This window comes from Rhodotorula graminis (genome assembly GCF_001329695.1).
Source record: "Rhodotorula graminis WP1 unplaced genomic scaffold RHOBAscaffold_14, whole genome shotgun sequence".
Taxonomy (NCBI): Eukaryota; Fungi; Basidiomycota; class Microbotryomycetes; order Sporidiobolales; family Sporidiobolaceae; genus Rhodotorula; species Rhodotorula graminis.
Window position 1 is genome coordinate 489,915 of NW_017264941.1, and position 23,108 is coordinate 513,022.

The 23,108-nt window shown below is 67.9% G+C and overlaps 11 protein-coding genes across 11 annotated transcripts; 5 read left to right on the plus strand and 6 right to left on the minus strand.

The window, feature by feature from the left end:
* Window positions 1-535: 535 nt before the first annotated feature.
* RHOBADRAFT_46696 (uncharacterized protein) lies at window positions 536-1,336 on the plus strand (the record flags this gene model as incomplete). The annotated part of the gene is made up of 4 exons (XM_018414834.1): window positions 536-787; window positions 847-937; window positions 1,002-1,128; window positions 1,195-1,336. 4 exons carry the CDS (start codon window positions 536-538, stop codon window positions 1,334-1,336), a joined length of 612 nt encoding a protein of 203 aa, XP_018268701.1.
* Window positions 1,337-1,434: 98 nt separating this feature from the next.
* RHOBADRAFT_55743 (uncharacterized protein) lies at window positions 1,435-2,392 on the minus strand (the record flags this gene model as incomplete). Its single annotated transcript, XM_018417992.1, has 4 exons — window positions 1,435-1,748; window positions 1,811-1,896; window positions 1,969-2,201; window positions 2,257-2,392. 4 exons carry the CDS (start codon window positions 2,390-2,392, stop codon window positions 1,550-1,552), a joined length of 654 nt encoding a protein of 217 aa, XP_018268702.1. The 3' UTR covers window positions 1,435-1,549.
* A 459-nt stretch (window positions 2,393-2,851) lies between these two features.
* On the minus strand, window positions 2,852-4,384 carry RHOBADRAFT_55744 (uncharacterized protein; the record flags this gene model as incomplete). The annotated part of the gene is made up of 4 exons (XM_018417993.1): window positions 2,852-3,139; window positions 3,205-3,331; window positions 3,400-3,484; window positions 3,551-4,384. 4 exons carry the CDS (start codon window positions 4,382-4,384, stop codon window positions 2,998-3,000), a joined length of 1,188 nt encoding a protein of 395 aa, XP_018268703.1. The 3' UTR covers window positions 2,852-2,997.
* Window positions 4,385-4,988: 604 nt separating this feature from the next.
* RHOBADRAFT_55745 (uncharacterized protein) lies at window positions 4,989-6,490 on the minus strand (the record flags this gene model as incomplete). Its single annotated transcript, XM_018417994.1, has 4 exons — window positions 4,989-5,089; window positions 5,164-5,462; window positions 5,542-5,947; window positions 6,025-6,490. 4 exons carry the CDS (start codon window positions 6,488-6,490, stop codon window positions 5,025-5,027), a joined length of 1,236 nt encoding a protein of 411 aa, XP_018268704.1. The 3' UTR covers window positions 4,989-5,024.
* Window positions 6,491-6,867: 377 nt separating this feature from the next.
* On the minus strand, window positions 6,868-8,359 carry RHOBADRAFT_32263 (uncharacterized protein; the record flags this gene model as incomplete). The annotated part of the gene is made up of 5 exons (XM_018413020.1): window positions 6,868-6,909; window positions 7,060-7,115; window positions 7,190-7,565; window positions 7,653-7,739; window positions 8,357-8,359. The coding sequence occupies 5 exons, from the start codon at window positions 8,357-8,359 to the stop codon at window positions 6,868-6,870; spliced, it is 564 nt and encodes a 187-aa protein (XP_018268705.1).
* A 271-nt stretch (window positions 8,360-8,630) lies between these two features.
* RHOBADRAFT_9666 (uncharacterized protein) lies at window positions 8,631-9,092 on the plus strand (the record flags this gene model as incomplete). The annotated part of the gene is made up of 1 exon (XM_018419250.1): window positions 8,631-9,092. A coding segment is annotated over one exon (462 nt), but the record flags the coding sequence as incomplete, so codon positions are not given.
* A 1,134-nt stretch (window positions 9,093-10,226) lies between these two features.
* RHOBADRAFT_55747 (uncharacterized protein) lies at window positions 10,227-11,950 on the plus strand. The gene is made up of 3 exons (XM_018417995.1): window positions 10,227-10,408; window positions 10,523-11,622; window positions 11,706-11,950. Exons 1-3 carry the CDS (start codon window positions 10,235-10,237, stop codon window positions 11,896-11,898), a joined length of 1,467 nt encoding a protein of 488 aa, XP_018268707.1. The 5' UTR covers window positions 10,227-10,234; the 3' UTR covers window positions 11,899-11,950.
* Window positions 11,951-12,585: 635 nt separating this feature from the next.
* On the plus strand, window positions 12,586-14,759 carry RHOBADRAFT_46703 (uncharacterized protein; the record flags this gene model as incomplete). Its single annotated transcript, XM_018414835.1, has 11 exons — window positions 12,586-12,682; window positions 12,781-12,817; window positions 12,885-13,023; window positions 13,142-13,328; window positions 13,397-13,411; window positions 13,550-13,625; window positions 13,828-14,125; window positions 14,188-14,198; window positions 14,268-14,336; window positions 14,456-14,671; window positions 14,750-14,759. The coding sequence occupies 11 exons, from the start codon at window positions 12,586-12,588 to the stop codon at window positions 14,757-14,759; spliced, it is 1,155 nt and encodes a 384-aa protein (XP_018268708.1).
* A 27-nt stretch (window positions 14,760-14,786) lies between these two features.
* Window positions 14,787-16,562, minus strand: RHOBADRAFT_55748 (uncharacterized protein; the record flags this gene model as incomplete). The annotated part of the gene is made up of 6 exons (XM_018417996.1): window positions 14,787-14,989; window positions 15,100-15,248; window positions 15,338-15,870; window positions 15,937-16,008; window positions 16,112-16,198; window positions 16,283-16,562. 6 exons carry the CDS (start codon window positions 16,560-16,562, stop codon window positions 14,947-14,949), a joined length of 1,164 nt encoding a protein of 387 aa, XP_018268709.1. The 3' UTR covers window positions 14,787-14,946.
* A 1,374-nt stretch (window positions 16,563-17,936) lies between these two features.
* Window positions 17,937-20,452, plus strand: RHOBADRAFT_55749 (uncharacterized protein; the record flags this gene model as incomplete). The annotated part of the gene is made up of 3 exons (XM_018417997.1): window positions 17,937-17,973; window positions 18,111-19,679; window positions 19,758-20,452. 3 exons carry the CDS (start codon window positions 17,937-17,939, stop codon window positions 20,450-20,452), a joined length of 2,301 nt encoding a protein of 766 aa, XP_018268710.1.
* Window positions 20,453-21,153: 701 nt separating this feature from the next.
* Window positions 21,154-22,982, minus strand: RHOBADRAFT_32264 (carbohydrate esterase family 1 protein; the record flags this gene model as incomplete). The annotated part of the gene is made up of 9 exons (XM_018413021.1): window positions 21,154-21,197; window positions 21,284-21,403; window positions 21,532-21,786; window positions 21,870-21,985; window positions 22,176-22,236; window positions 22,320-22,394; window positions 22,459-22,499; window positions 22,573-22,617; window positions 22,828-22,982. The coding sequence occupies 9 exons, from the start codon at window positions 22,980-22,982 to the stop codon at window positions 21,154-21,156; spliced, it is 912 nt and encodes a 303-aa protein (XP_018268711.1).
* Window positions 22,983-23,108: the final 126 nt, after the last annotated feature.

Here is a 23,108-nt window from a genome sequence, read left to right on the forward strand (position 1 = left end):
CTCGCCTCGCGCGCTCTTTGCTGTTGCGCAGCTGCGCTCTCGGCAGCTTTCCGATCAGCCCCTCGCTTCTGGCGCGTGTCACCGTCCCCGCTCGACGCACGCGCGGTCCTCTCCTCCGCGCTCGGCCGCGTGCCCGGCGCGGACGCTCTTCGGCGCTTCTCGGTGCCGCACGGCAACAGCGAGCGTGCTCAGGCGACTGCAGAGGGGTTTCATTCGACCGCACAGCTGCGGCGGGACCCGAGCGAGCGACGACGGCGTCGTCCTCCCAGCAGACGACCTTTGCTCGTCTGCAGGCGCGCTCTCTCTCCCGCGCTCGGGCGTGCGCCTCCGGGCGTGCGCCTCCAAGCTGTCGAGACCGAGCGCGTGCCGCTAGCGTCGAGCGGCGAGCATGAGGCCGGCGCTAAAGTGCCTCTTCTCCTCGTCAGCGCTCAGGCCAACTCAGCCAACTCAGCCTGAGCGCGCAAAGCTGCTCTCTCTTCTCTCTCCATCTCTCTCGCTACCCCTCCCTCCACCCTCACCTCAGTCCCTCGTTACCATGCTCTTCGCTCGCCTTTCCCTCGTCTCCCTCCTCGGCCTCGCCGTAACCGCCCTCGCCTCGTCGCCCTCGAACGAGCCCCTCGCGCTCGAGAAGCGCCTCTCGGTCGCAGCAGAGGCGAGCATCTCGGCCGCACTCCAAGTCTGCGTCGTCAGTGTGCAAGAGCTCGGCGTCGAGCTCGCAGGAGCCCTCGAAGGCGTCAAGACGGGCAACGCCGCCGCCGTCCTTGCGGTCGCCGGCCCGATCCTGACGGTGCGTCGTCTTGTCTTTCTCCCTCGAGCGTGACGGCGACTGATACGAGGCACACACAGGACATGACTGCCGCCGTCGGACTCGCCGCGCACGCTGTCGTCAAGGTCTCGAAGCGCGACCTGCAGACTCGCAACTTTGACCTCAACACGAGTGCGTCCCGCTCGCCTTCTCCGTTCCCTCGAGGCGTGTCTGACCTCCACTTTCACTCACACAGTCGGCGCTCTCGTCGCCGACCTCATCAACGCCGTCCTGGTCGCGCTCAGGCCGCTCGAGGAGCACATCTCGGCGTCGCCGGCGCTCGGGCCTCTCCTCGCGCCGTTCCTCTTGCCGCTCAACACCCAGTGCGTCTCTCGTTCCTCAGATGTCTGTCACATGAAGGTGTCACTAACCGTACGCCTGTCCCACAGGCTCGTCCTCCTGCTCAACTCGCTCTTCGCCGTCGTGGTCGGCCTCCTCAACGTCGTCCTCAACCTCGTGCGCAGCACCGTCGTCGTACCGCTCCTGCACTCTCTCGGCCTGGGCCCCGTCCTCTCGATCCTCACCCTCTGAGCCCGCCTCGCCGCACCTTTCCACCTCCTCGCACTTCCTCTTTCTTTCTCGCCTCTCTCTTTCTCAAGATACCCCCTCACTCTCTCGCGTAGCACGCTCGCCTGAATTCAAGCTCGTTGCACCGACTATGGACAGAGAGAGGACGAGAAGCGCTATTTACACAGAGCGACGTCGAGAAACGTTTCGAGGCCTCGCGCACGGACTGACGTTGGATCAGAAATGCCCGAGCCACAGGGCCGACAGGGCAAGGAGCGTCGCGATAGCTGCGCCGTTGCCGCTCGCCGAGGCAGCCCGGTGCGCTGCGCTCGTCCCCGGGCACTCGCGGTACTGCGCCGGCGGCGTATAATTCGAGACGAGGACGACGTCCGAGCACTGGGTCCACGTCGGGCCATCCGACTCGTCGTAGTAGACGCTGCGTGCTCGGTACGAGTCAGGACGACGATCGTGGACGAGCGAGGAGAGGACAGGGCGCACATGAGCGTGCCGAGCGCGCCCTCGGTCACGTTGCCGCCCTCGACGTCAAGGAGGAGGCTTTGCACGTTCGTCTCGTAGCAGTCGTACTGTGTAGAGATCATCTCAGTACGCCCGTCGAGCGTTCGAGAGGTCGTCGAGGAGCGAGAGAGGGGACGCACGAGCCCTTTGCCTTGACCGTCCAAATCGTCGAACAGCTCGTTGTCGACCTCGGTCCCGTTGCGCAAGATGCCCTCGTACGGACCGTACGGCGTCGGGTCATCGCCCCAGCTGATCGTCGCCGACACGTCGGCCTTGGACGAGTTGTCGCCGGCGCGAAGGACGAGCGGGAAGGTGCCGCTGAGGGGAACGGGGATGCGCGTGCCCGACGTCGTGTTGCGAGGGGCGCAGTAGCCTGTAGCGTTGCAAGGTCAGTCACAATCGACGATTGTGCGAGGAAGTCGACGCACCAGTACGACCGGACTCGTCGGCAAGGTCGCGAGCGGTCGGGTAAAGAAGCGCGAAGCCGTCGCCGCGCAGGGTCTGTGCGGCGACGAGGGGCAGCGCTACGGCGGAAGCGAGGAGGGTGAGCGGCGTGGAGCGCATGATGCGGGTAGGAGGACGCTCAGTAGCGAGGCGGTAGAAGGAGGAGGAGGGAAGGAGCGCAAGCGAGAGCAGGGTCCGGCACCGCCGCGGCAGCACAAAGACGTGCCGAGCGCGCGCATGTGCGCAGGTGACGCAAAGCTGAGGCAGGCGAGCTTCCCGTGGAGGATCAGCTCGAGCGAAAGCGTCGGCCGAAAGGGTCCGAACGCGTGCGCCAAGGCCGCTTGCGAAGAAATGGGAGACAGTCGAAATCCAAATCGCGACGGACGAGAGCCTGCACCCGCAGCTGCGGTGCCGAACGTTCGCTAAGTTACCTGACGCGCAAAGCCCAAGCGACGAGAGACAATCTGAACCGCAGCACACGCGAGAAGCTACCGTAGGGCCCGGAGCTCAAGAAGGTAGAGCTCTCGTCCGGCGGCTCGGCCGGCAACGCCGACCCACACGCTCGCGCCGGGAGAGAGAGAGGGAGCATCGGGGCTGCGTTGCACATGAGAAAGAGTCTATCGCCGTGTTGCACTGACAAAGAGGGGAATGAGAGGGTGGGAAAAGGAGGAGAAGACGCAGGTGCCGCCAACTCGGGCAGCGCCCGCTCGATACCCCGGCGCTCATCAGAGCAGGCCGAGCACGCTCAGGAGTGACCCGCAGCCCATCGTCTTGAGGATGACGACGAACTTGGCGTCGAGGAGGGCCACGACGGCGGCGAGAAGGCCGCCCGAGACCGCAAAGAGGACGTGGCAGAGCGAGGCGAGGCTGCGGGTACGGGCGTGAGCAGGGCTCGACGGGTACGAGGAACACGAGTGGAACGTGCGACGCACGTGAAGATGATCGGGAGGAGGTGCACCGCAAGGAGGACGACGAGACCGGGTGCGTGCGCGACGAGAGCGTAAAGCGGGACAAGGGCGGCGAAGAAGGCGTTGAGCAGGCCGGCGAGGAGCTTGGCGACTGCAAGGGCGACGAGGCAGGTCAGATGTGCGGCCCGAGGAGGACACAGAAGAACGAGAAGGACCCACCGACGCCGACCTCGAGGGAAGGACCGCCTTGCCCAGCGATCGACACGCAGGCATGAGCAGCGACCTTGATCGCGACGTGCATCTCCTGCGAGGGGCGACGCAGACGGTCAGTTCGACTGAAAGGGGAAGAAAGGGAGAGAGGAGGACGCACGAAAAAGATGTCGGCGCAGGCAGCGACGACCGCCGACGCACGCCTCGTGTCGCACGACGCGAGCGCCGTCTCGATCTCGGCGCCAAGCGAGCGAACTGTCGACGTGCACGCCTTGAGCGACGCCTCGATGCCGGCCTGACCCTTGAGGGAGCCGGACGTCGAGACCGAGCCCTTGCCGCCCGACGAGTGCGACGACGAGGACGACGAGCTGACGGCCGAGTGGCTCGCAGCGGCTGCGCCCGACTTGTGCGGGGTCGCCTTGGTCGTCGAGGAAGACGAAGCCGACTTGTGCGCGCCGGACGAGCCCTTGTGCGTCGCCGACGCCGTCGCGCCGGCCGTGCCGCCCTTGCTCGAGCCGTGGGCGCCCGAACCGCTTGTGCCGGACTTGTGGGGCTTGGACGCAGCAGTCGACGCGTGTTTGGCCGAGCTGGATGACTTGTGGACCGACGACGACGAGTGCGCCTTGTGCGCCGAGTCGACGCCCTTGCCGGACGAAGTACCGCCCGACGAGCTCGACGCCTTGTGGTGCTCAGCCGCCGACGAGCCGTGCCCGTCCTTCGAGCCCGACGACGACGAGACTGCGCCCGTGCCCGACGACGAGCCCGACGAGCCCGCGGACGAGTCCTCGCAGGCGCACCCAGTGCCGCCAGTCGACGCGCCGACACCTGCGCCCGCACCGAGGCCGGACCCGCCGCCGAGGCCGGTTCCGAGGAGGCCGAACGTGCGCTTGTCGAGCGCGAGCGCGTCGTCGTTGGCGAGGAGGGAGGACGCGGTCTCGGCGAGGGCGGACGAGGAGAGCGAGAGGAGGGCGACGAGGGCGAGCGAGAGGCGCATGGTGGCGAGGGTGAGCGAGGGCGAGGTGGAAGGTGAAAGGGAAGGGATCGAAGGTCGAGGCACTGTCGGAGAGGAGAGTGAGGACGAGAACAAGTGAGGGAAAGAGAGTAGAGCCGCACCTCGTTCGACGGCGGCTCTTGTGCTCGCCCGGACCCGAGTCGACGCCGCGTGCTCTGAACGGCGTCGAGCCCGACGAGCGTATGCTGCACGAGGAAGGCGACGTGAGACGGCGACGGGCGGGGAGAGAGGAAGGGGTGAGGTCCGCCCCTTGAAGACGCACGGCCCGCTCCCCATCGCCCGCCTCGCCCTCTCAGCGGCACCCGCCCACACGCCCTCGAACGACGAGAGGCGGCGCCATGAAGCATCTGCCGGGTCCGCGACGTGAAAGGCGCCCTCGAGGGCGCAGAGCAGCGCCAGCAACGGCTTGAGGCTGCACCTCGGCGACGGTCGAGCTAGCGAGGCCGGCGCAGCGGCACCGGGCCGTGCGACGATGCGCAGGGGAAGGGAAAGACGAGGACGAGGAGCTCAGACGAGGTGCGTTGGCGCACGAGGCGCTCAGCCGGGGAGGAACGGACGACGAGGCTCTCTCGATCGGCAGGGCGAGGCCCGAGCGGAACGTGCGCCGTCGTTGCGCGGGATCTCAGACGCCCCAGCTGCCGCCGCCGCGCTTGGTGTACACCTCGACTGGCCGGCGGAAGGTCGAGCCTGTGTGCGAGAGGGTCGTCAGGCCGAGGTCAAGGTCGACGAGGGGGAGAGACGGCAGAGAGAAAGGGACGGACCGACTTTGCCCGTCTCGCCGAGCAGTTCCCGCTTCTCAAACCCGACCAACTCGATCAATACCCGCTCAAAGTCGCCCTCCTCGGCCCGCCACCCTTTGTCGGCGCCCTCGACGAGTCGCGCGTAGTTGTCCTGCAGATCCTGCTCGTGCGACGCTCGCGCCGAGCGCGCGTACGTGCTGAACGGCTGCGGCTCGAGGAGGAGGCGGCCGCCAGGCAGGAGCGCGTCGAAGCACCGCCGGAAGAAGGTGAGGAGGCCGACGTTGAGCGAGCGGAGGTGGATCCACTTAGTGATCGAGAAGCTGCGGGCCCAGGATCGATGCGGGTAAGCCTGCGCTCGAGGGGGAAAACGGCGAGACGGAGAGAGAGCGCGGGACGCACGCGAGGATGACGTCGTAGCCGTCGCGGTCGTCGGGGATCTCCTCGTTGACCCAGTCGGCGTGTGCGAACCGGATGTTGTCCGGGAACGCCTTGACCTCGAGAGGCATGACCTTGCGCTTGCCCCTGCGCAGGACGCCGACCGTCTCGACCTCGGGCTGAGGGTGGTGCGTCGTGAGGAGGCCGCGCGGCGTCGGGAGGTAGCCGAACATGCGCGGGAGCGACAAGGGGAAGTAAGGCGGCGCGCGCGACGTCGACGCAAAGGGCGACTGGGTCGTGGTGTCGAGGTCGAGGGGTGCGAGGGTGTGGCTGGGCGAGGGCGAGCGTGACGAGGTGTGGGCGTGCGAGAGGTAGGCCGCCTCGTCGACGAGGCGCTGGAGCGGGGCCTGGCGCGACCATACGAGCTCGGCTGCGGGCGAGAGGGGGACATCGTCAGTGTCTCTTTTCGCGACTGAGCCACCCATGAGAGTGAACGAGTAGGCGCACCGTGTTTCCTCGCGGCGCGAACCAGGTCGGCATCGATGTCGACGCCCGTGACCTTTGCCGCGAGCCCATGCTGCGCCACCTCGACCGTGACGACGCCGCCGTTGCACCCGACGTCGAGGACGCGTTTGCCCCTGAGCCACTCGGGGGGCACGAGGGCGAGTCGCTCATCGGGTGCGTCGACGGCGCGAGGGGCGGCCGGCCCACCGCCGCCCGACGACGGCACGAGGCCGCGCCTGCGCGAGTAGTAGCCGCGAAAGTTGCCGTTCGGGGCCGAGGCGCGGTCGCGCTTGCGGGCCTTGGGGGCGCCCGGGTGCCCAGGGTCGGTCGAACCGGTGGGAGCTGATGAGGACGAAGCCGAGGGCTGGTGGAACGACGGCGGCGGCTTGCGCGTCGGGTTGAGGTTGGGCGCACTGTCGAAGAAGGTGGTGCGCGGCCGCTTGGCGTGCGGCTCAGGCTCGTGCGACATGGCGGGTGAGATTCCGAAGGCGACGAGGGACGAGGGGAGACGAGGCGACGGAGGTGGGGGCAGCTCGCTCTCTGTCGCCAGCGCAGCCAAGCAGATTCTCACACGCACGACACAGACTCTCGAAAGACACGCCGAGAGGGATGGGAAACGACATTGCGAGCTCGCGAGCGACAACACTCCTCGACCTCGACGACGGAACCACCGACGACCCAGGCTCGGGGCTGCGACAGAGACGGGCGCACGTACTCCTGCGCCTGCTCCGCCGTACACCTGCGACTGCCCAGTAGATCCACCGACGAGAGAGACGAGAGCCACCGCGCACGAGTCCCTGTCCCGCAGCGCGACCACGAGAGAAAGACGACGACGGCTCGAGCTGCTTAGAGCTTGAAGCCACGCGACTTGCGGCGACCGCGACCGATCTGTGAGGCGACGGGGAGAGCGCAGGAGTCAGTGAGAGGTCGGGAGAGGGAAGGAGAGAGGCGCGAGGCGGCGACGAGGCGCCCGGACGAGCCGAGGCACTCGAGGCCGTCTCGTCGCCGTTCTCGCGCAACGAGAGTCAAGGGACGCACCTCCTCCCTCTTACCGCCGCTAAGGACGTAAGGCTTCGCGTGCGTGACACCCGAGCCTGTTGCGAAGGAGAACGGACGAGAAATGAGCGAGATGCGCGAGAAAGGGTCCGAGACGACGACGGGGACGGACCAAAGTGCTTGTTGGCCTCGCGGGCAGTCTTCTTGCCGCGGAGGAGGAGCGTGTTGGCGCCGGTGGGCTTGCGGAGGGCGAGCTGGTCGAGCGTGAGGCACTCGCCGCCGGCCTTCTCGATGCGGGCGCGTGCGGTGCGGGTGAAGCGCAGGGCGGCGACCGACAGCTTGGGGACCTCGTTGAGGCGGACGTCGTCCGTGATGGTGCCGACGACGACGACCGTGTTGTCGGCGGCGATGGCCTTGCCCGACTTGGAGACCTGGCGGGCGATGCGCGAGATCGAGACCGGCGGGCGGTTCGTCTTGCTCATGTACAGGCGGCGGAGCACGACCTTGTTGAAGCGCGAGTCGGTGCGGCGGGCGAGGAAGCGGTAAAGCTGTGGGGCGCGTTCTCGTGTCAGAAGACAGAGGAACACTCGCTCTCCCGCAGAGGGGAGAGCTCAGGTGAGGGCGGCGGAGCGCACCTTGACAAGGAGGAGGAGGTACGGGTCCTCCGACTTGGGCGCCGAGCGGTTACCCTTCTTGACGTGGTGGTGCTCAATGTCGATTCCCTGTTTGCGCCGAGAGACGCAAGCGAGGGAAAGGACGAAGAGGGGGGAGGGGAGGGGGAGGGGAGGGGGAGGGAGGGTGCAGGGCAAGTTGTGGGTTAGCTGGGTGCTCCAGGATGGTCCTCGTGTTCCCGATGCTCCTCCCTGGCCGTTCCGCCGCCTTCTGGCGCGAGGTGGGCCGCCCGCAGGAAGTGCGAGAGGTCGCGCTCGTTCCGCGTCGAGCTCGCTCGTCGAAGCCCGGTGTCGCGCCAAGCTGCGTGCGCCTCTCGTGCGTCACACGAGGGTACTGGTCGCTGCAGCGAGGCCGTGGCGGACAGGACGAGGCGGCGAGGGCGGTGGGTCGAGGTGGGCGGGGCAAAATGTCGAGCTCGAGGGCGGTGGACGAGGCTGGCGGTTGTGCGGCGCAGGGAGGGGATGTGCGGCGGGTAGGGGCGAGTGGACTGCTGAGCAGGAGTGGCAGGACTTGCCATGGTTGACGAGTCGGCAAGGTGGAATGAGTCGCGAGGAGACAAGCCGAGCCAGCTCGAGGCGAGCGGCGAGGAGAGGCGCGAGTCGGGGCAAAAAGCTTTCGTCCGCTCCTCCTCCCCACCTCGCTCGTCTCCCCCCTCGACCACACACACCATGGCCGACTCTGCCCCGAGCGACTACCCTCGCTCCCTCGACCGCGACCGCGACCACGACATGGACCGCGACCGCCGTCCCTCGCCTCCTCCTCTCGCCCCCGCCACCCGCCCCGACGACGACGACCACTACCGCCGTCGCGATGACCGCTCCCCTCGCCGTGACGGCCCGCCCTCGGCCTCTGGCAGCGGCCCTCGCGACCGCGCCGCGCCCCCGCCCAAGCCGGGCAACGCCCCCGCCGCCGAGCCGTCCAACGTGCTCGGCGTCTTTGGCCTCTCGATCCGCACCCAGGAGCGCGACCTGTACAACGAGTTCTCGCGCTCGGGCCAGTGCGAGAAGGCCGTCATCGTCGTCGACCAGCGCACCGGTCGCTCGCGCGGCTTTGGCTTCGTCACCATGGCCTCGGTCGACGACGCTCAGCGCGGCATCGACGACATGAACGGCGTCGACCTGCACGGCCGCCGCATCCGCGTCGACTTTTCCGCCACCAAGCGCCCGCACGAGCCTACCCCCGGCGAGTACCGCGGCCCGAGGCGCGACGACGACCTGTACCGCGGCCCGCCCATGGGCGGCGACCGCTGGGCCGGCGCCGGTGGCCCTCCTCCTCCTCGCGGCGGGCCCTACGGTGGCGGCGGCTACGGCGGCGGCGGCGGCTACGGTGGCGGGTACGGCGGCGGCGTAGGAGGGTACGGCGGCGGAGGGTACGGCGGCGGCGGAGGGTACGGCGGCGGCGGGCGCGTCCCTCCCCCTCGCGACGACCGCTGGGGCTACGGCGGCGACCGTGGTGGCGACCGTCGCCCGCGCGACGACTACGGCCGCGACGACCGCCGCCGTGACGACCGCGGCGGCCGCTCGTACCGCGACCGGTCCCGCTCGCGCGAGCGCTCGCCGCCTCCGCCGCGCCGCGACCGGTCGTATTCGCCCGCCGGTGCACCGCCGCGCGACCGCTCGCGCTCGCCGCCGCGTCGCCGTCGTTCGCCGAGCCCGGTCGGCGACAAGGCGCCTCGCGACGACGACTACGAGCGCCGCGACTAGGTCGGCGCCCGTCTCGGCTCGCGGTCCTCGCCCTCTCGGTTCGCGTCCCGCATCAGCCTGTCTGCCCTCAACCTCCTCAATCTCGTCCCCATCATCAATCGTGCCGTTTGTCGTACAAGAACGCCCCCTCCTCTTTCCCTTCATTCTCGTCGTCTCGTCACAAAAACGCAAATTGCCGTCAATGTTCAAGCTCTTCGTCTCGCTCGTGCCCCAAGTTGTTCAAGGTCTCGCCCGAGGTCGTCTACGAGAAGAGCAAGACCAAGTGCACGTGCTTGACGGCGTCGCGGCGAGCGAGGCTCAAGAGCAAGAGAGCGACCCGGTCGATCCGCCGCGAGCCTGGCGACGTCTTGGTGTGGTACTGACCTTGTCCGCCCGCAGCTCTCTTTGTGCGCATGCCGTCACTTCAACTTGTCGGCCCTGGGCGTCGGCGTCTCGACCGCTCGTCGCCGTCCCGAGCCCGCCCTCGAGGTGGCGTTCCTCCTCGACCTGCACCTCTCGGCCTTTCGCTCTCTCGCGTTAACTCGTCCGACCTTCTCGCCATCGACGTCGAATTGCGGGTTCTCAGACGAGCGAGGGTCTTTCCGTTTCAGCCTGGCGGCGTCGACTGCGTTGCTCGTCGTGGGCTTTGACGCATTCGAGTCGACTTTGCAGTGTACTTTGCAACGCGCTCTTTCGCCCGTCTCGACAAGCCGTTCGAGAGAGCCAGAAGAGAACCTGGCAGCAGTCGAAAGACGCAATCGAGCCACCAAGCTGGAGAGCCAGGAGCTTGCAGGAGGCGCACCGCCTCCTCGCACCTTCTCCTCCTCGACCTCAGCTTGTCGCCCCGTGCTGGCCCGCGCTCGATGCCCCTCGCGTCCGCAGTGCACTTTCTGAGCGCCGCGTCGGCCACCGACGGCCTGTACAAGGTGCTCGCGTGCGGCCTCGTCGTCGCCCTCATCGCCAGCGTCCGGTCGTGGAGCAAGGGCTACGTGTGCGTCGAGGAGCGCGAGCTTGCCGGCAGGACCTTCATCATCGATGTGCGTCCCTCTCCCTCCCTCTTCGGAGCGGTCGTGGAGCCCTGGACCCCTCGTCCTCGACGAGCTGATGAAGCGCGAGCTGACCGTCTCTCCCCTCCCTCCCCACGTACGCAGGGCGCCTTCTCCGGCACGGGCCTCTCGGTCTTCCAGTCGCTCGCGCAGCGCGGCGCGCAGGTCATCGCGCTGCACCCGGGCCCGCCCTCGCCCGCCATCGTCCAGCTCGTCGTCCTCCTGCGCGAGACGACGGGCAACGAGCGCCTGTACGCCGACGAGTGCGACCTCGCGTCGGTCGACTCGGTGCGGGCATTCGTGCTCAGGTGGAGGAAGGACGCGAGGGCGGGCATGATGGGCGAGCACGAGGTGCGGCTCGACGGCGTCGTCTTCCTCGAGGGCGACGCGCCTGGGTCCGACTCGTCGACGCTCGCGCTCGGCGCAGCGCAGAAGTGGGCCCCGCAGCGAGCGTTGCCGGACGAGCGCCTGTCGCGGCACCGCATGCGGCGCCTCACGGGCCGACACGCCCTCGTCCAGCTCCTCCTTCCCGTCCTCGTCAAGTCGGCGAGCACGTCGACCTCGCCGCTCCGCATCGTCAGCACCGTCAGCCCGTTGTACGCCATCGCCGCCGCCCAGCCGCACAAGTTCCGCCCGGACGACCTCGACTACACGCTTAAGGCGGCTGAGGGCGACGGCGAGCCGCAGCAGTACCCGAGCGGCGCGCCGTGGGAGGCCGAGGGTCGCGTCGCGCTCGCCGCCGTCCTCCTGTGGCGCGAGCTCCAGGCGCGCCTCGCGTCGCTCGCGAGCGTCAAGCCCGGCTCGGCCTCCTCGAGCACGACCGCCACCTCGGCCGCGCCCATCCTCGCGCTGTCGGTTTGCCCGGGCCTCACGCGCGCATCCCTCTTCGCGACGCTCGCGCCGTCGCTGCGGCGCGCGCCACTGCGCCTCGCGCTCGCCGTCGTCAGCGCGCCGCTCGTGTGGCTCCTCGCCAAGAGCGCCGACGAGGCGGCGCAGGGCGTCCTCGGCGCGTTGCTCGGGCCGGTCGAGGGCGAGAGCGAGGCGGCGAGGGCGGCCAAGGGGCCGGAGAGGGTCGAGATTGAGAAGGAGCAGGAGCAGGCGAGCGCGAGGGCCAAGGGCGCGGGCAAGGGAGACGATGAGAAGGAGGGCAAGAGGAGGATGAGGGTTCGAGGCGGCGCGCTCTACAGGGAAGGGAGGGAGGTCCGGTGCGTCCTTCTTTCTCTCATTCTCTTCGTCGAGGTGGCCGTGTGCGTACGCCGACTTGCACTGACCCTACCTCGGCCCGCAGCATCGCCACCCTCGACGAGCTCCCGCCGTCGGTGGGCGCAGCCCTGTGGGACAGCGAGTCCAAGCTCGTCGAGCGCCTCCTCGTCGCTGCGGTCGAGGCGCAGAAGCGCGAGGACCAGGAGAAGCAGGACAGCGAGGCGTCGAGGAAGGAGGAGGACGAGGTCCGGCCGGAGGAGGCGAAGAAGGACGTTTAGAGCGGCCGGTTGCGAGGCTGCCATGGACACTTGCCTCGTGCTCGACGCTCTCTCTGTCTCTTACGACGCTGTGCTTGCTTCGCCGTCGTCGTCGACGACGGAATTGTGCGACCTCGGCGACGAGGACGGCCGAGACGTTCGCCTCCTCTCCGGCGCACGCACCGCCGTCCCTCCTCCGCACTTGTTTGCCCTCGCCTCGCTCCTGCTCTGCTTGATTCTCTTCGCTCTCGCTCGATGTCGTCCTCGAGCAGTGCTGCGCAGGGCAGGGCTCGCGCTCTCGCCACGTCGGCGCTCCTCGCCTTCTTCATCGTCGGCGCAGCCGCCTCGTCGTCGCTCGAACGAGCTCGGCCAACCTCACCACCCGAGCCGGCGATCTGCTCGCTCTCGTCGCGTCTTGAAGGAACAGACGGCGTCGCTCCACTCGCCGAGGCGGTCGACACACGAGACGGCACCTCTCTCAGTTCTCGCCTCGCCGTCCGTGCGCCCGCCGAGCCGACCTCGTCATCGGTCCTTCCCTCTTCCTTCGTCCTCGTCGACCGTTCCTCGACACTCTCCTCCTACCCGGCCGCCTCTCTGGCATCAACTCGATCGGCAGCACCGGCGGCGAGCGTCGGCCGGGTGCAGGGACGGGCTTTTGGCGGCGACGGCAGGGCGGGTTCCGCAGCGGCGAGCGCAGCTGGGTTGGCGATGTCGAAGGAGGACGTGTGCAGCTTCGGTGCGGACGGAGCCGATTTTGCGGGCGAGAAGGACGGCGGCGAGCGCGCGAGGGAGCGCAGGTGGGAAGGTGCGTCGTCCTCTCGCAGTCCCTGCCCCTTCTCTTCGCGCAGGCCACGAGCCTCAGTGCGACAGAGTCGAGACTCACCGAGGCCGTTCTACCTGCAGGCTGGGAGACGTCGACGTCGACAGTCTGGGTCACTGCGTGCGCTCGAGCCCTCTCGCGCCTCTCTCTCTCCCAAGGACGCCCTGACCCTCCTCCTGTCCCGCAGGTCCGACGAGGTGCCCGACGCCGTCACGGTCTACACGACTTATGGCGAGTCGCCCGCCGTCGACGGCGGCGTGATCACCGAGACGGTCTACAAGGACGCGTCGACGCTCACGGTTCCCGGCCCGTCCTACCTCACGATCGTGCGTCTTGCCTCCCCCTTCTCTCTCCATCGTCTCCCACGAGAGTGAATGTAGCTCGCGACGGTCGCCAACTGATCTCGTCGTTGTTCCTCCTCATCTCGCACTCGCACTCGCGCAGACCTTCTACCCTACGACGACGACCTACGCCACGTCGCACACGACTATCCCGACGACGACCAAGACCAAGACGCAGTCGCCGTCGCAGGCCGCAGCATCGAGCACGCCGACGACGTGCGCGCCGGGCGACGCCGACGAGAAGCAGTCGACCGGGCTCAAGCCGACGCACGACCAGTCTATCACGCTCTGTGCGTCCTCTCGTCGTTCTCTCTACCACGTTCGACGACATTGACGGTCCTTCTGTGTCCTGCTACAGACGTCATCGCTATCTGTGGGTCCGAGCGCCTCTCCTCCTCCCGTCGAGCCGAGAAGGGAGAACTGACTTGGCGCGCCCTCCTCGTCCACAGAGTACGCCGACCTGATACTTTCTCGGACCCTCAGATTGTCCCACTGACACAGTCTTCCACAGTATCGTCGGTATCGGCATCGGCTGGAACCTGTTCCTCTTGCGAGACGTACGTCGAGCGCCTCATCGTCCGGTTCAAGTGCGCGCACTGACCCTCTCTCGCCCATCTCGCAGCTCCTCTACCCCTTCAAGGTCCTCACCGTCGCAGTACACGAGATGGGGAGAGTTCCCTCTGTCTGCCTCTGCCCCTACATGCCAAGCGCGAGGACTGAACCTCTTCCCCTCCCGCGCTCGTTCCCCTTCTCTCGCCTACCACGAACCCTCGCTCTCCCTCGGCGCAGTCACGTCCTCGTCACCATCTGCCTCGGCGGACACATCGGCCTGTTCTGCATCGACCCGAAAGTCGGCGGCCTCACGCGTCAAGCCCTCGGCGACGACCGCGAGCTCCCTTTGCCTCTCGCCGCCCTCCCGCCGGGCTACGTCATGAACATCCTCGTTGGCGGCGTCCTCACCTTCTGCGGCTTCAAGACGCTCGCGAGCAAGATCGCGTCGTTCATCCTCGGGCTGTGCTGGATCGGCATCTTCTTGCGGGTCGAAATGGTCGCCAAGCTCATGACGGTCCTCGCCGTCGGCCTCATGGTGCGTCCCTTCTCTCTTTGTCTCGTCCACAAATCACTCTCTGACAGCTGCCGCTCCCGCAGATCGGCCTCTGGTGCGTGCCCGTCTGCTCTCGAGCGAGCTCTCACTTGAGAAGGTCGACCTGATTCCTCTGCCGTCACAGGTTCGTCGACCATGCTTGGAGCCTGCGGTGGTACATCCTGTTCGTCGGCGTCATGCAGTCCTTCTACGTGTGCGTCCACCCTCCTCTCTTCTCCTCCCCTCGCACCCCTTCCCTCCTCGTCCTCCCGCCTCCCCTGTGCCGCTCTCCTCGACCCTCACTGACGCGTCCTTTCCCCGGCACATTCACAGGCTCTGGGACGTCGCCGACGACGCCTTCTTCGCCAAGCAGAACCCGTCGTGCCCGTACCTGCACTGGGAGAGCCAGCCGGCCCTGTCGCCCGCTGTTTGGACCCTCATCTGGCTCGCGGCGAGCTTTCTTCTCTTCGTCGGGTTCGTCCTCGCCGCTCTCGCGACGTGGAAGCAGAGCCCGCACGCCATGTACTGTCAGGCGCAGACGTTCCTCCCGTGCGTCCCTCCCTCCCTCTCTCTTTCTTTCTCCCTCGCCCTCTCGATCGTGCTCATCTCGCTCTCTTTCGCTCGCAGGACTCGATGATCTGGCGCAGGCGGACGCGAGAGTTCATGAGGGGCGCGTGCGATTGCAGTAGAGACGAGGCGTAATGATTTAGAAACGTGAAGGGACGATGCAGAGAATAAGGAGGAAGGACGAGGCGAATCTACCCAGAGAAACGACGAGAGTAGCTAGCCAACCACCCTGTCGGCGAGACCAGGCGGCAGTGCGTCTAACCTCGCGACACGAGGTGAGCCATCTTCTCGGCCATGAGCCTGCAACGAGAGAGGGACCGAGAGGAAGGGGAAGAGGCGAGGGAGGAAGGTCAGCGCGCGTGATAAGGACACGGCGTCCGAGACGCGAGAGAGAGAAAGAGGGGACGCACTTGTGGACGCTCGTGACCGGGTGCAGCGTGTCGAAGTAGAGGTGAGACGCCGGGTCCGAGCAGACCTTGCCGGAGGAGCTGTTGTAGCAGGTCGCCGAGGTGCCGGCCGAGATGCCGTAACTCTTCGGGTTCGAGTTCATCGAGTACCACTGCGCGAGAGAGAACGTGTCGAGGTCAGAGGGAGACAGACGAGGGAGAGGGAAAGGGCGAGTCGAGGGAGGAGAGAGAGGAGACGCACGAGCGAGGAGAGGTCGTAGAAGAACGCCTTGCCGTTCTTGTTCTCGGACGACAAGGCCGACGCAAACGTCCTCAACTCGTCGTTGAACTGGGTCGAGAGCGTCTTCATGAGGGCGAGCGCCTGCGCTCGCCTCGCAGACGAGTAGCCGGACGGGACCTGGTACGCCGTCGTCGGCACGATCTCGAGCGGCGGAATGCCGACGACGAGCCAGTCGACGCCCTTGGTCTTGGTCTTGACGGCGCTGCTCGAGCTGATCGAGCGCAGCGCGGCGGCGTACGCCTGCGTATTGGCCGTGATGGCCGACTTGGCCTTGGCGACGGCGTTCGAGCTGAGCCCTTGAGCGACGGCGTTGTTCCAGATCTGCATGACCGGATTGATGCCGCTGTTGGCGTACACGAGCGTGCGGCTCGAGCCGGTCGACACCTTGCCGCCGGCGAGGTCCGACAGGAACGACGCCGCTTGGTCCTTGGCGGCGGGCCACGACGAGCCCGTGCCGCTCAGCTGGTTCTGGATGACCGAGCCGCCGTACGCGTCTGTGTGTCAAAGCGTCAGGACCACGCTTCACAGAGGCTCGCGAGGGAGAGAGAACGAGGACGCACAGCCGAGGAGCTTGACGCCCGACGACGACTGCTTGAGGCCGGCCTCGGCCAGGTACTCGACGGCGACCTTGCCTGTACGAGGGAGGGAGGAGGAGAGTGAGCTTGTACTCGCGGAACGGGGTCGTCGCTCGGCTCGAGCGGAGGGAGGGCGAGAGCGCGAGAGAGGAGAGCGCACCGTTGGCGTAACGACCTCCCCACTGCTCGTAGGGCCAGTACTCGCGCAGCGAGCCGGCGTACTGCGGCTCGCGCCAGTGAGCGTTGTCTGCGAGGGAGGGAGGGCGCGGCGAGGTGAGCGGTTTCGCTCGACGGCGGTCGCGAGCTCGAGCGAAGGAGATAAGGGACGCACCGGTGTAGCTCGCGCCCAGGGCGACGAGTGCGGAGTACGTGTTGGAGCTTGTGCGCTTGCTGTTCGGGATCGAGGCCCGCTCGCCGAGGTCGCGTTCATCGAGAGCCCGCTCCTCCAGGGAGGGACTGTCGGTGAGGGGCACGCTCCGGCGCACGCGCTTCTGGAAGCCCTGGTCGCGCCGGGCGAGCGCAGGTGCTTCGAGTGCGGCCTCGGGAGCTGCGAGGGCTGGTGCGGCGGCCGAGGCGAGTGCGAGGACGAGGGTGACGAGCGAGAGGTGCATCGTTGAGCGAGAGGTCTAGTGTGACGAAAGAGGCGAGGGGAGGAGGGGGAACGCGTCGAGCGTGTGAAGGTGGTCGAGGGAGAAGCGAAGGAAGGGGGGAGTGTGCACAGCACAAGGATGGAGCCGGTCCGTGGGGAGAGGGAGAGAGGAAGAAGCACCGGAGATGCCGGCGAACACGGGCGCGCGAGGGCCTGAGTGCGGCGCGCTCGCCGCGTGGCCGGCCTGGCGTTCGAGAACTCAATTCTCCTCACTCTCCCTCGCTTGGCGCGCTCTCGAAGGCGCGTCCCGCCCTCTCATTTCCCACCCCTCGCGTCGTAGAAGAGTGCCGTTGCGGGGCGAGCAGAAATGAAAGGCACGGCGCTCCGAGTACTTCGCGGGCGAGGACCTGGTCGTCGCGTGCTGTCTCCTGCACGAGCGTCCTCGACAGAGTCGCCGCCGCGCGGAACGTGGGCCTGCGGCGGAGCGAGGTTCGTGCGACGAGGAAGAGGTCCGGGCGCGCCGCAGGCCGACTTTTGTACATATTGGCGGGCCTGCTAAGTCGAGGTTGACTTTGCTAATCTCCGTCAGCTCTTGACATTTCATTACAAGCCGCGCTTGACTTTACTATCAAGCCAGCCGGCGGCCTCGGACGATCTGCTCGCTCGCCATCGCGTATCGCAACATGCTGGCCGCCTTGCTCGTACGAGGTAACGAGGAGCTCTCTCGCTAACACCGCAACCGCTTCAGCTCGAGCTCTGCGAGAGAGTTCCGAGTGCGCGGCTCGCCGCCGTGACCTTCCCAAACGAGTTCGCCTCGTCGTGGCTCTTCGACCGGCCGACGTGTTCAGCTGCTGGCCAGGCAGCGGTGAACGCTCGAAAGCCTGGCGGGCGCATCGCATGTCGAGGGAGCACGCGAGCCGTCGGCAGCCTGTGAGCCGGACTCTGTGAGGAGCCACGCGGCGGTCCGCAGCGAGGATCCGCATCCCGCAGCGTGTTGATCACACAGCGATCCTTGCGGTTTGCAATTCGGCTCCTGGCGCGAGGCCACGCTCGCAAAGCACAAGGGGAAGCTCAACGCAGGACGAGGCTCGTGCGCGCGGCGAGGCGCACGAGAGCCGAACGGACGAGCGAGCTTGGAGTGCGCCTGCACGCACGAGCGATGACGACGAGAGGAGCCAGTCGGGGGGAACAAGGACCGGAGGAGAGCAGCCCGGCCGGCGCAAGCGGACGAGGCGATGCACTCGAATGCATCTTTTGGTCGAGATCCGAACGCGATGTGTCTCACACAAAGAAGCGGGCGGAGTCGAAAGCGCGGTGGAGCTTTGTGGGAGTTGCGGCAACCGGGGCAGGGAGAGGCTCGTCTGCTTCCTGCACACCCACCACCGTCGCAAGAGCTATGGCGCAAGCAGCCGTGGCCCTGAGCCCGCACCTCCGTGAGTCTCTCTCTCCAGCACCGCCTCTCGCACTTGTGGGGGAGGGCAGCGAGGTTTCGATCGAGTTCCCTCTCTTCTCCTCCTCCCACCGTCCGCCTCGAGCCAGCCAGAGGCGCTGATGCTTCGCCGTGCCGCAGACGACAGCTCGCTCGCGGCCGCGTTCGGCGGTCGACTCTCGCCGTCGCCGTGGAGCCGGTTCCTGTCGCCGTCGCTCTTCAGCCAGCGGTCGTCGACCCCGAGCCAGACCCTCGCTCCCCCTCTCGCCGCCGCCGCACCACCCCTTGCCGCCGCCGGTTCGCCGCTCAAGGAGTCGACGACGGTCCACCAGCCGCACCAGCCGGGCCAGTTCACGCACGCCCGCGAGATCAACCCGTTCGAGCGCAGCTTCGCCGTCCTCGATGGCACTGCCGCGATCCCCCTCCCGCGTGGGGCCGACGGCGGACCCGCGCCGTTCGGCGGCGCAGCAGGCCTGCACCTCGGCGGCCGCCTCAAGCGCAAGCGTGCCCTGTCGAGCCCGGCCCTGTTCACGCCCGGCGGCTCGCCCCACCAGCCCGACTACCTCGCGCACGAGGCGGCCGACGAGGACGACGACATGCGCGCCTTCCTCCAGGCCAAGCGGCCCGGGCTCCGCTTTGCGCCCAACAACGACAGCGGCGTCGGCTTTGTCGAGGCGGGCCCGGCCGTTGACATGGTGCCGTCCGGCTCGGCGTACTCGCTCCGGTCGCGCGGCTCGTCGTCGGGCCACAACTCGTTCGACTCGACGACGGGCACGTCGCTCCTCGGTCGCCGTCGCGCTCAAAGCGCGTCCGACTCGCCCGATACGTCGGTCGCGCCGTCGCCGCCCTCGCCCAAACTCGGCGTCGGCGCCGACACCCACCAGTTCGGCGGCCAGGTCCCGCCGTCGACTTTCACCCACTTCCAGCCGCAACCGCTCGCCTTCTCGATGCCGCCCTCGACGACCGTCGCCATGCCGTACGGCGACCCGAACGTCCTCGCCCTCTCGACGCTCGGCCCGGCGTCGATCGCGCCGCACGCCGTCGCTCCCCTTCCCTTCACCGCCGAGCCCCAGCCGTTCGAGCCCGTCGCCATGCCGCTCGACCCGATGACGTCGTTCGTCGCCGCCTACCCGACGGCGCCGCAGCCGTTCGCGTCGGGCCCGCCCAACCCGACCTCGCTCGCCGCGCCTCTCCCTCACCCCCTCGGCATGCCCGCCGCCGTCCCGCACCCGGTCCCTGCGCCCGCCACGCACACCGGTCCCTCCCCTGTCCCTATCCCGCATTCGCGCCTGCCGCCCATGCCCGCCTCGGCTCGCGCGCCCACCGCCGCGCCCGTCGCCGGCACGTCGGCCTTCCTCCCGCCCTACGCCGCCCCGCCTGCGCCTGCGCCCGCCGCCAGCACGGCCAAGGCGAGCAAGAAGGCGTCACCCGTCGCTGGGCCGAGCCGGCAGCTCGGTCCGGCGCCCCTGTTCGACGAGGCGGACGACGACGACGACGACGACGACGACGCGGCGCCGGCGGCGCCGACTCGGCCGGCGGGCAAGAAGCGCGGGCGCAAGCCCAAGAACTGGGACCCGACGCTCGAGACGACGGTCGAGCTCGACCCGGAGGAGCAGGAGAAGCAGCGCAAGCTCGCGCTCGAGCGCAACCGCGTCGCGGCGAGCAAGAGCCGCAGGAGGAAGAAGGAGCGCGTCGAGCTTCTCGAGACGGGTGCGTCCCTCTCTTTCTCTCCTCTCTGTCTCTCGCACGAGGCCAGTTCCTGACCCTCTCTCTCTCGTTCGCCGACAGCCTCGACCGACCTGTGCTCGCGCAACCTCGCCCTCCAGGCCGAGTGCCGCAACCTGTTCACCGAGGTCCACGCGCTGCGGACCATGCTCGCGCAGGCGCACCCAGAGCACTCGTGCCAGTGCCCGCACATCGTCGGGTACGTCGTGCGCGAGCGCGACGGCGGCGGGATCCCGGCCATCCTGTACGGCGCGAGCGGCACGACCGAGCGCGACTACACGCGCGTGCCCAAGTGGGGCACCGAGGACGACGTCTTTGCCGGCACGGTCGAGGCGCAGGCGCTCGACGTCATTGCCGGCGGCGGCACGTCGCTCGTCAACATGGTCGGCGGGCGCGGCGGCGCCGAGTACCCGAGGGCGACGTCGTCGATCCGCAGCGACACGCCCGGCCTGAGCATGCACTACCAGCACCCGCACCCGCACCCGCACCAGCACCAGCACGTCCAGCCCATCCCGATGGTCGCGCCCGTCGCCGCGCCGCATCACGCCGCCGGCGCCAGCGTCGGCCACGTGCGCCAGCCGCTCCCGCTCAAGGCGCCGTCGGCCTCGGCCTCGACGGGCAGGTCGCCGTCGAAGAAGTCGCGAGCCTCGGCTGCGGCCGCCATGGTCGGCGGCGAGGGCGAGTCGGACGAGTCCGAGGAGGAGACGGTCACGCTCAAGAGCCGGCGCGCGAGGGCCATCTCGACCCGCAACAAGTAGCCGCCGCCCCTCACCCTATCTCGTCGTCGTTTCCCTCCTCGTCGCCCCAGTCGTCGCCCGAGGCGCACCCTCGTCGTCGGCCTCGCGCCGGCACACGCCTCGAGCGTCCTCCTCGGCCCCGACACCTCGATTCCCCCACCCCTTTCGATTCCCTCTACGATCTCGCTCGTACTTTTGTGCCCCTCTACCTCTCGAGCGCATCCGTGCGCATGTACCCGTACCCCTACTTGCCGATAATCGCTTCGAGCCTCCCTCTGTGCCGTTCATACTCCTCCCTCTCTCTCTCTCTCTCTCTCTCTCTCTTCGCCTCTCCATTACCTTCTTTGTGCCCTTCGTTGCCACTACCACTCGCTCCTCCCGCTCTCAACTCCTCCCTCGCCTCCCTCTTCGTCTTTCACCTCTTTGTCGAGAACCTCTCCCTCTCTCTCTCGCCTCGTCTTTCGTAGCTTGCCCCGCGCACGAGCCCATACACGCAAACAGGCCGTCGTTACTCTCACTCGCGCGCTCTCGAGAGAGAGGCACCTTAGAGAGCGTCGAGAGAGTCGAGGAAGCGAGGGCGAGCTGAGAGCGCTCGGTCCTCCTCGAGCAGGGCTCGCTCGTCATCTCGCTCTGTCGCTCTCGCTCTCGCTCTCGGTTCTGCATGACGGTCACAGTCTCTTTCTTTGCACACGCGCCCTCGTCTACAGTCGTCCCCGCAAGAGTCACTTGGCGGCCTTGAGCACCTCGGCGTGGAACTTGATGTGGGCTGTTCGGGGCGAGCGTCGGTTCGCGTTCCTCGAGGGTCCGCGAGGAAGGAAGAGAGAGAGAGGGAGAGAGAAAGGGAGGACGCACCGGGCGCAAAAGTCGAGATGAAGTAGTACGAGTGGTCGTAGCGCTCGTGGAGGTTGACGGCGAGCTGCGAGGCCGAAAAGCCGGCGGCGTCGCGCGCGGCGATGAGGTTCTCGGGGAGGACTGCGAGGCGGTTGCGAGCGCGGGTGCGACGAGTCGAGGGAGGAAGGGGAGGGAGCGGCGGCGAGGGAGGGAGAGAGTCAGGGCCGGGCGCTCGAGAGGGAAGAGGAAGAAAAGTAGATGCGACGCACGCTGCTTCTGCTGGTAGAACTGGTCGCCGGTCCCGACGTCGACGAGCACCTTGAGGTCGACGCCGTCCTTGCCCTTGAGTTGCCCGACGAGCTCGGTCGCGTCGTACTGCTTGCCCTCGTCGAGGCCGCCGGCGAGGTAGCCCTTGAACGCCTTGTCGCCCCACGGGCACTGGGTCGGGTTGGCGATGGGCGCAAACGCCGAGGCCGACAGGTACTTGGTCGAGGGGGACGTCGACAGGAGCGACTTGAGGTACACTGAGGAGATGCGCAAAGTGAGAGGGGGGGGTCCGAGAGCGGGGCGAGGGTCGGGGTGGGAAGAACGAGAGCGCGAGACGCACAGGTGAGGGCACCGTGGCCGCCCATCGAGTGACCAAAAATGGACGAGCGCGACAGGTCGAGCGGGAGGGACGCGGCCGCGAGGAGCGACGGCAGCTCCGAGGTGATGAACTCGTACCTGCGACGGGCGTGGGCGAGCATCAGTATCCTGCTCTCGGTCGCCCCAGGTGCTTCGTCTCGTCGTGTAGTCCGAGTCGCGACGTGCGTGTACGTGGCGCCGTCGTCGTCGAGCGAGGTTGGCGGCGAGAGGCTCGTGCGCGACGACATGGGCTCGGCCCAGGCGAGAGGGGAAGACAGGCGCGACGAACATGTTGTAGTGCTTCTTCCACGGCTCCTTGCTCGCCGTCAGGTAGAAGCCGGCGCCCGTGCCTGCGCGTGCGGGTCGAGGGCGAGTCAGTCGGGCGCCTGGCCAGGGTGCAGCGCGCGTCGAGCGTAGGCGAGCAGGGACGGACCAAAGTCCCAGTCCTTGTCCTCGCCATCGATGTCGGCACCGCGAGGCGACGTGTCGGGGAAGACGAGGGCGATGCCTGTGCGCAGGAGGACGGGGTCAGCTCAAGGAGGAAGAGGGACGAGGGGAAAGAGGGGACGGACCCTCGGCGGCGGCATCGCGCAGGAAGCCGCCCTTCCACGGACTGCGAGAGATTAAGGGTGTGAGTGTGAGGCGTTCAGGGCGGGAGAGGGGCAGTGAGAGAGCGAGGGACGCACGCCGTGTCCTCGTTGCAGGTGAGGCCGGCGAGGTAGTACAGGACGCTGCGGCGCGGGGTAAAGGAGTCAGGGCGGGTCGCGGATGGAGTATCGGGTGTGTGCGGTGCTCGTAGGCGTGCGTGGAAGTCGGCAGGTGCGGTGGTCGACGAGGGAGAGTTTAGCCGCGTGGACGCCCCACATGACGTGAGGAGGGGTGGTCGGCCGGCGGGTGGACGAGGGTCGTGGTTGCGCGGGTTCGGGGGAGAAGGAGCTCACGGGACCTTGTCGCCGTCGAGGGCCTGCCTCGGGAGGAAGACGTTGAAGGTGGTCTTGAGTCCGCCGAGCGAGTTGGCGGGTGCCGACAACTTGACGAGCTCGCCGTCGAACGAGGCGTTGGTCGACAGCTTTTCCGGGGCAGTAGTGGACGACATGGTGGGCACTGGTAGCTGGACAGGCGAGAGGAGCACAGCGAGTGGAGTGAGAGAGAGAGAGGAGACGGAGCCGCGCCGAGTCGCTCATCTCGCCCACCCTCTCACGCTGCTCGAGCGAGTGCAGCC

Coding starts and splice junctions, on each gene's coding strand:
- RHOBADRAFT_55747 (XM_018417995.1), top strand. CDS start 10,235: ATGCCCCTCGCGTCCGCAGTGCACTTTCTGAGCGCCGCGTCGGCCACC. Junction 10,409..10,522: donor GCAGGACCTTCATCATCGAT/GTGCGTCCCTCT, acceptor CCACGTACGCAG/GGCGCCTTCTCCGGCACGGG. Junction 11,623..11,705: donor AGGGAAGGGAGGGAGGTCCG/GTGCGTCCTTCT, acceptor CTCGGCCCGCAG/CATCGCCACCCTCGACGAGC.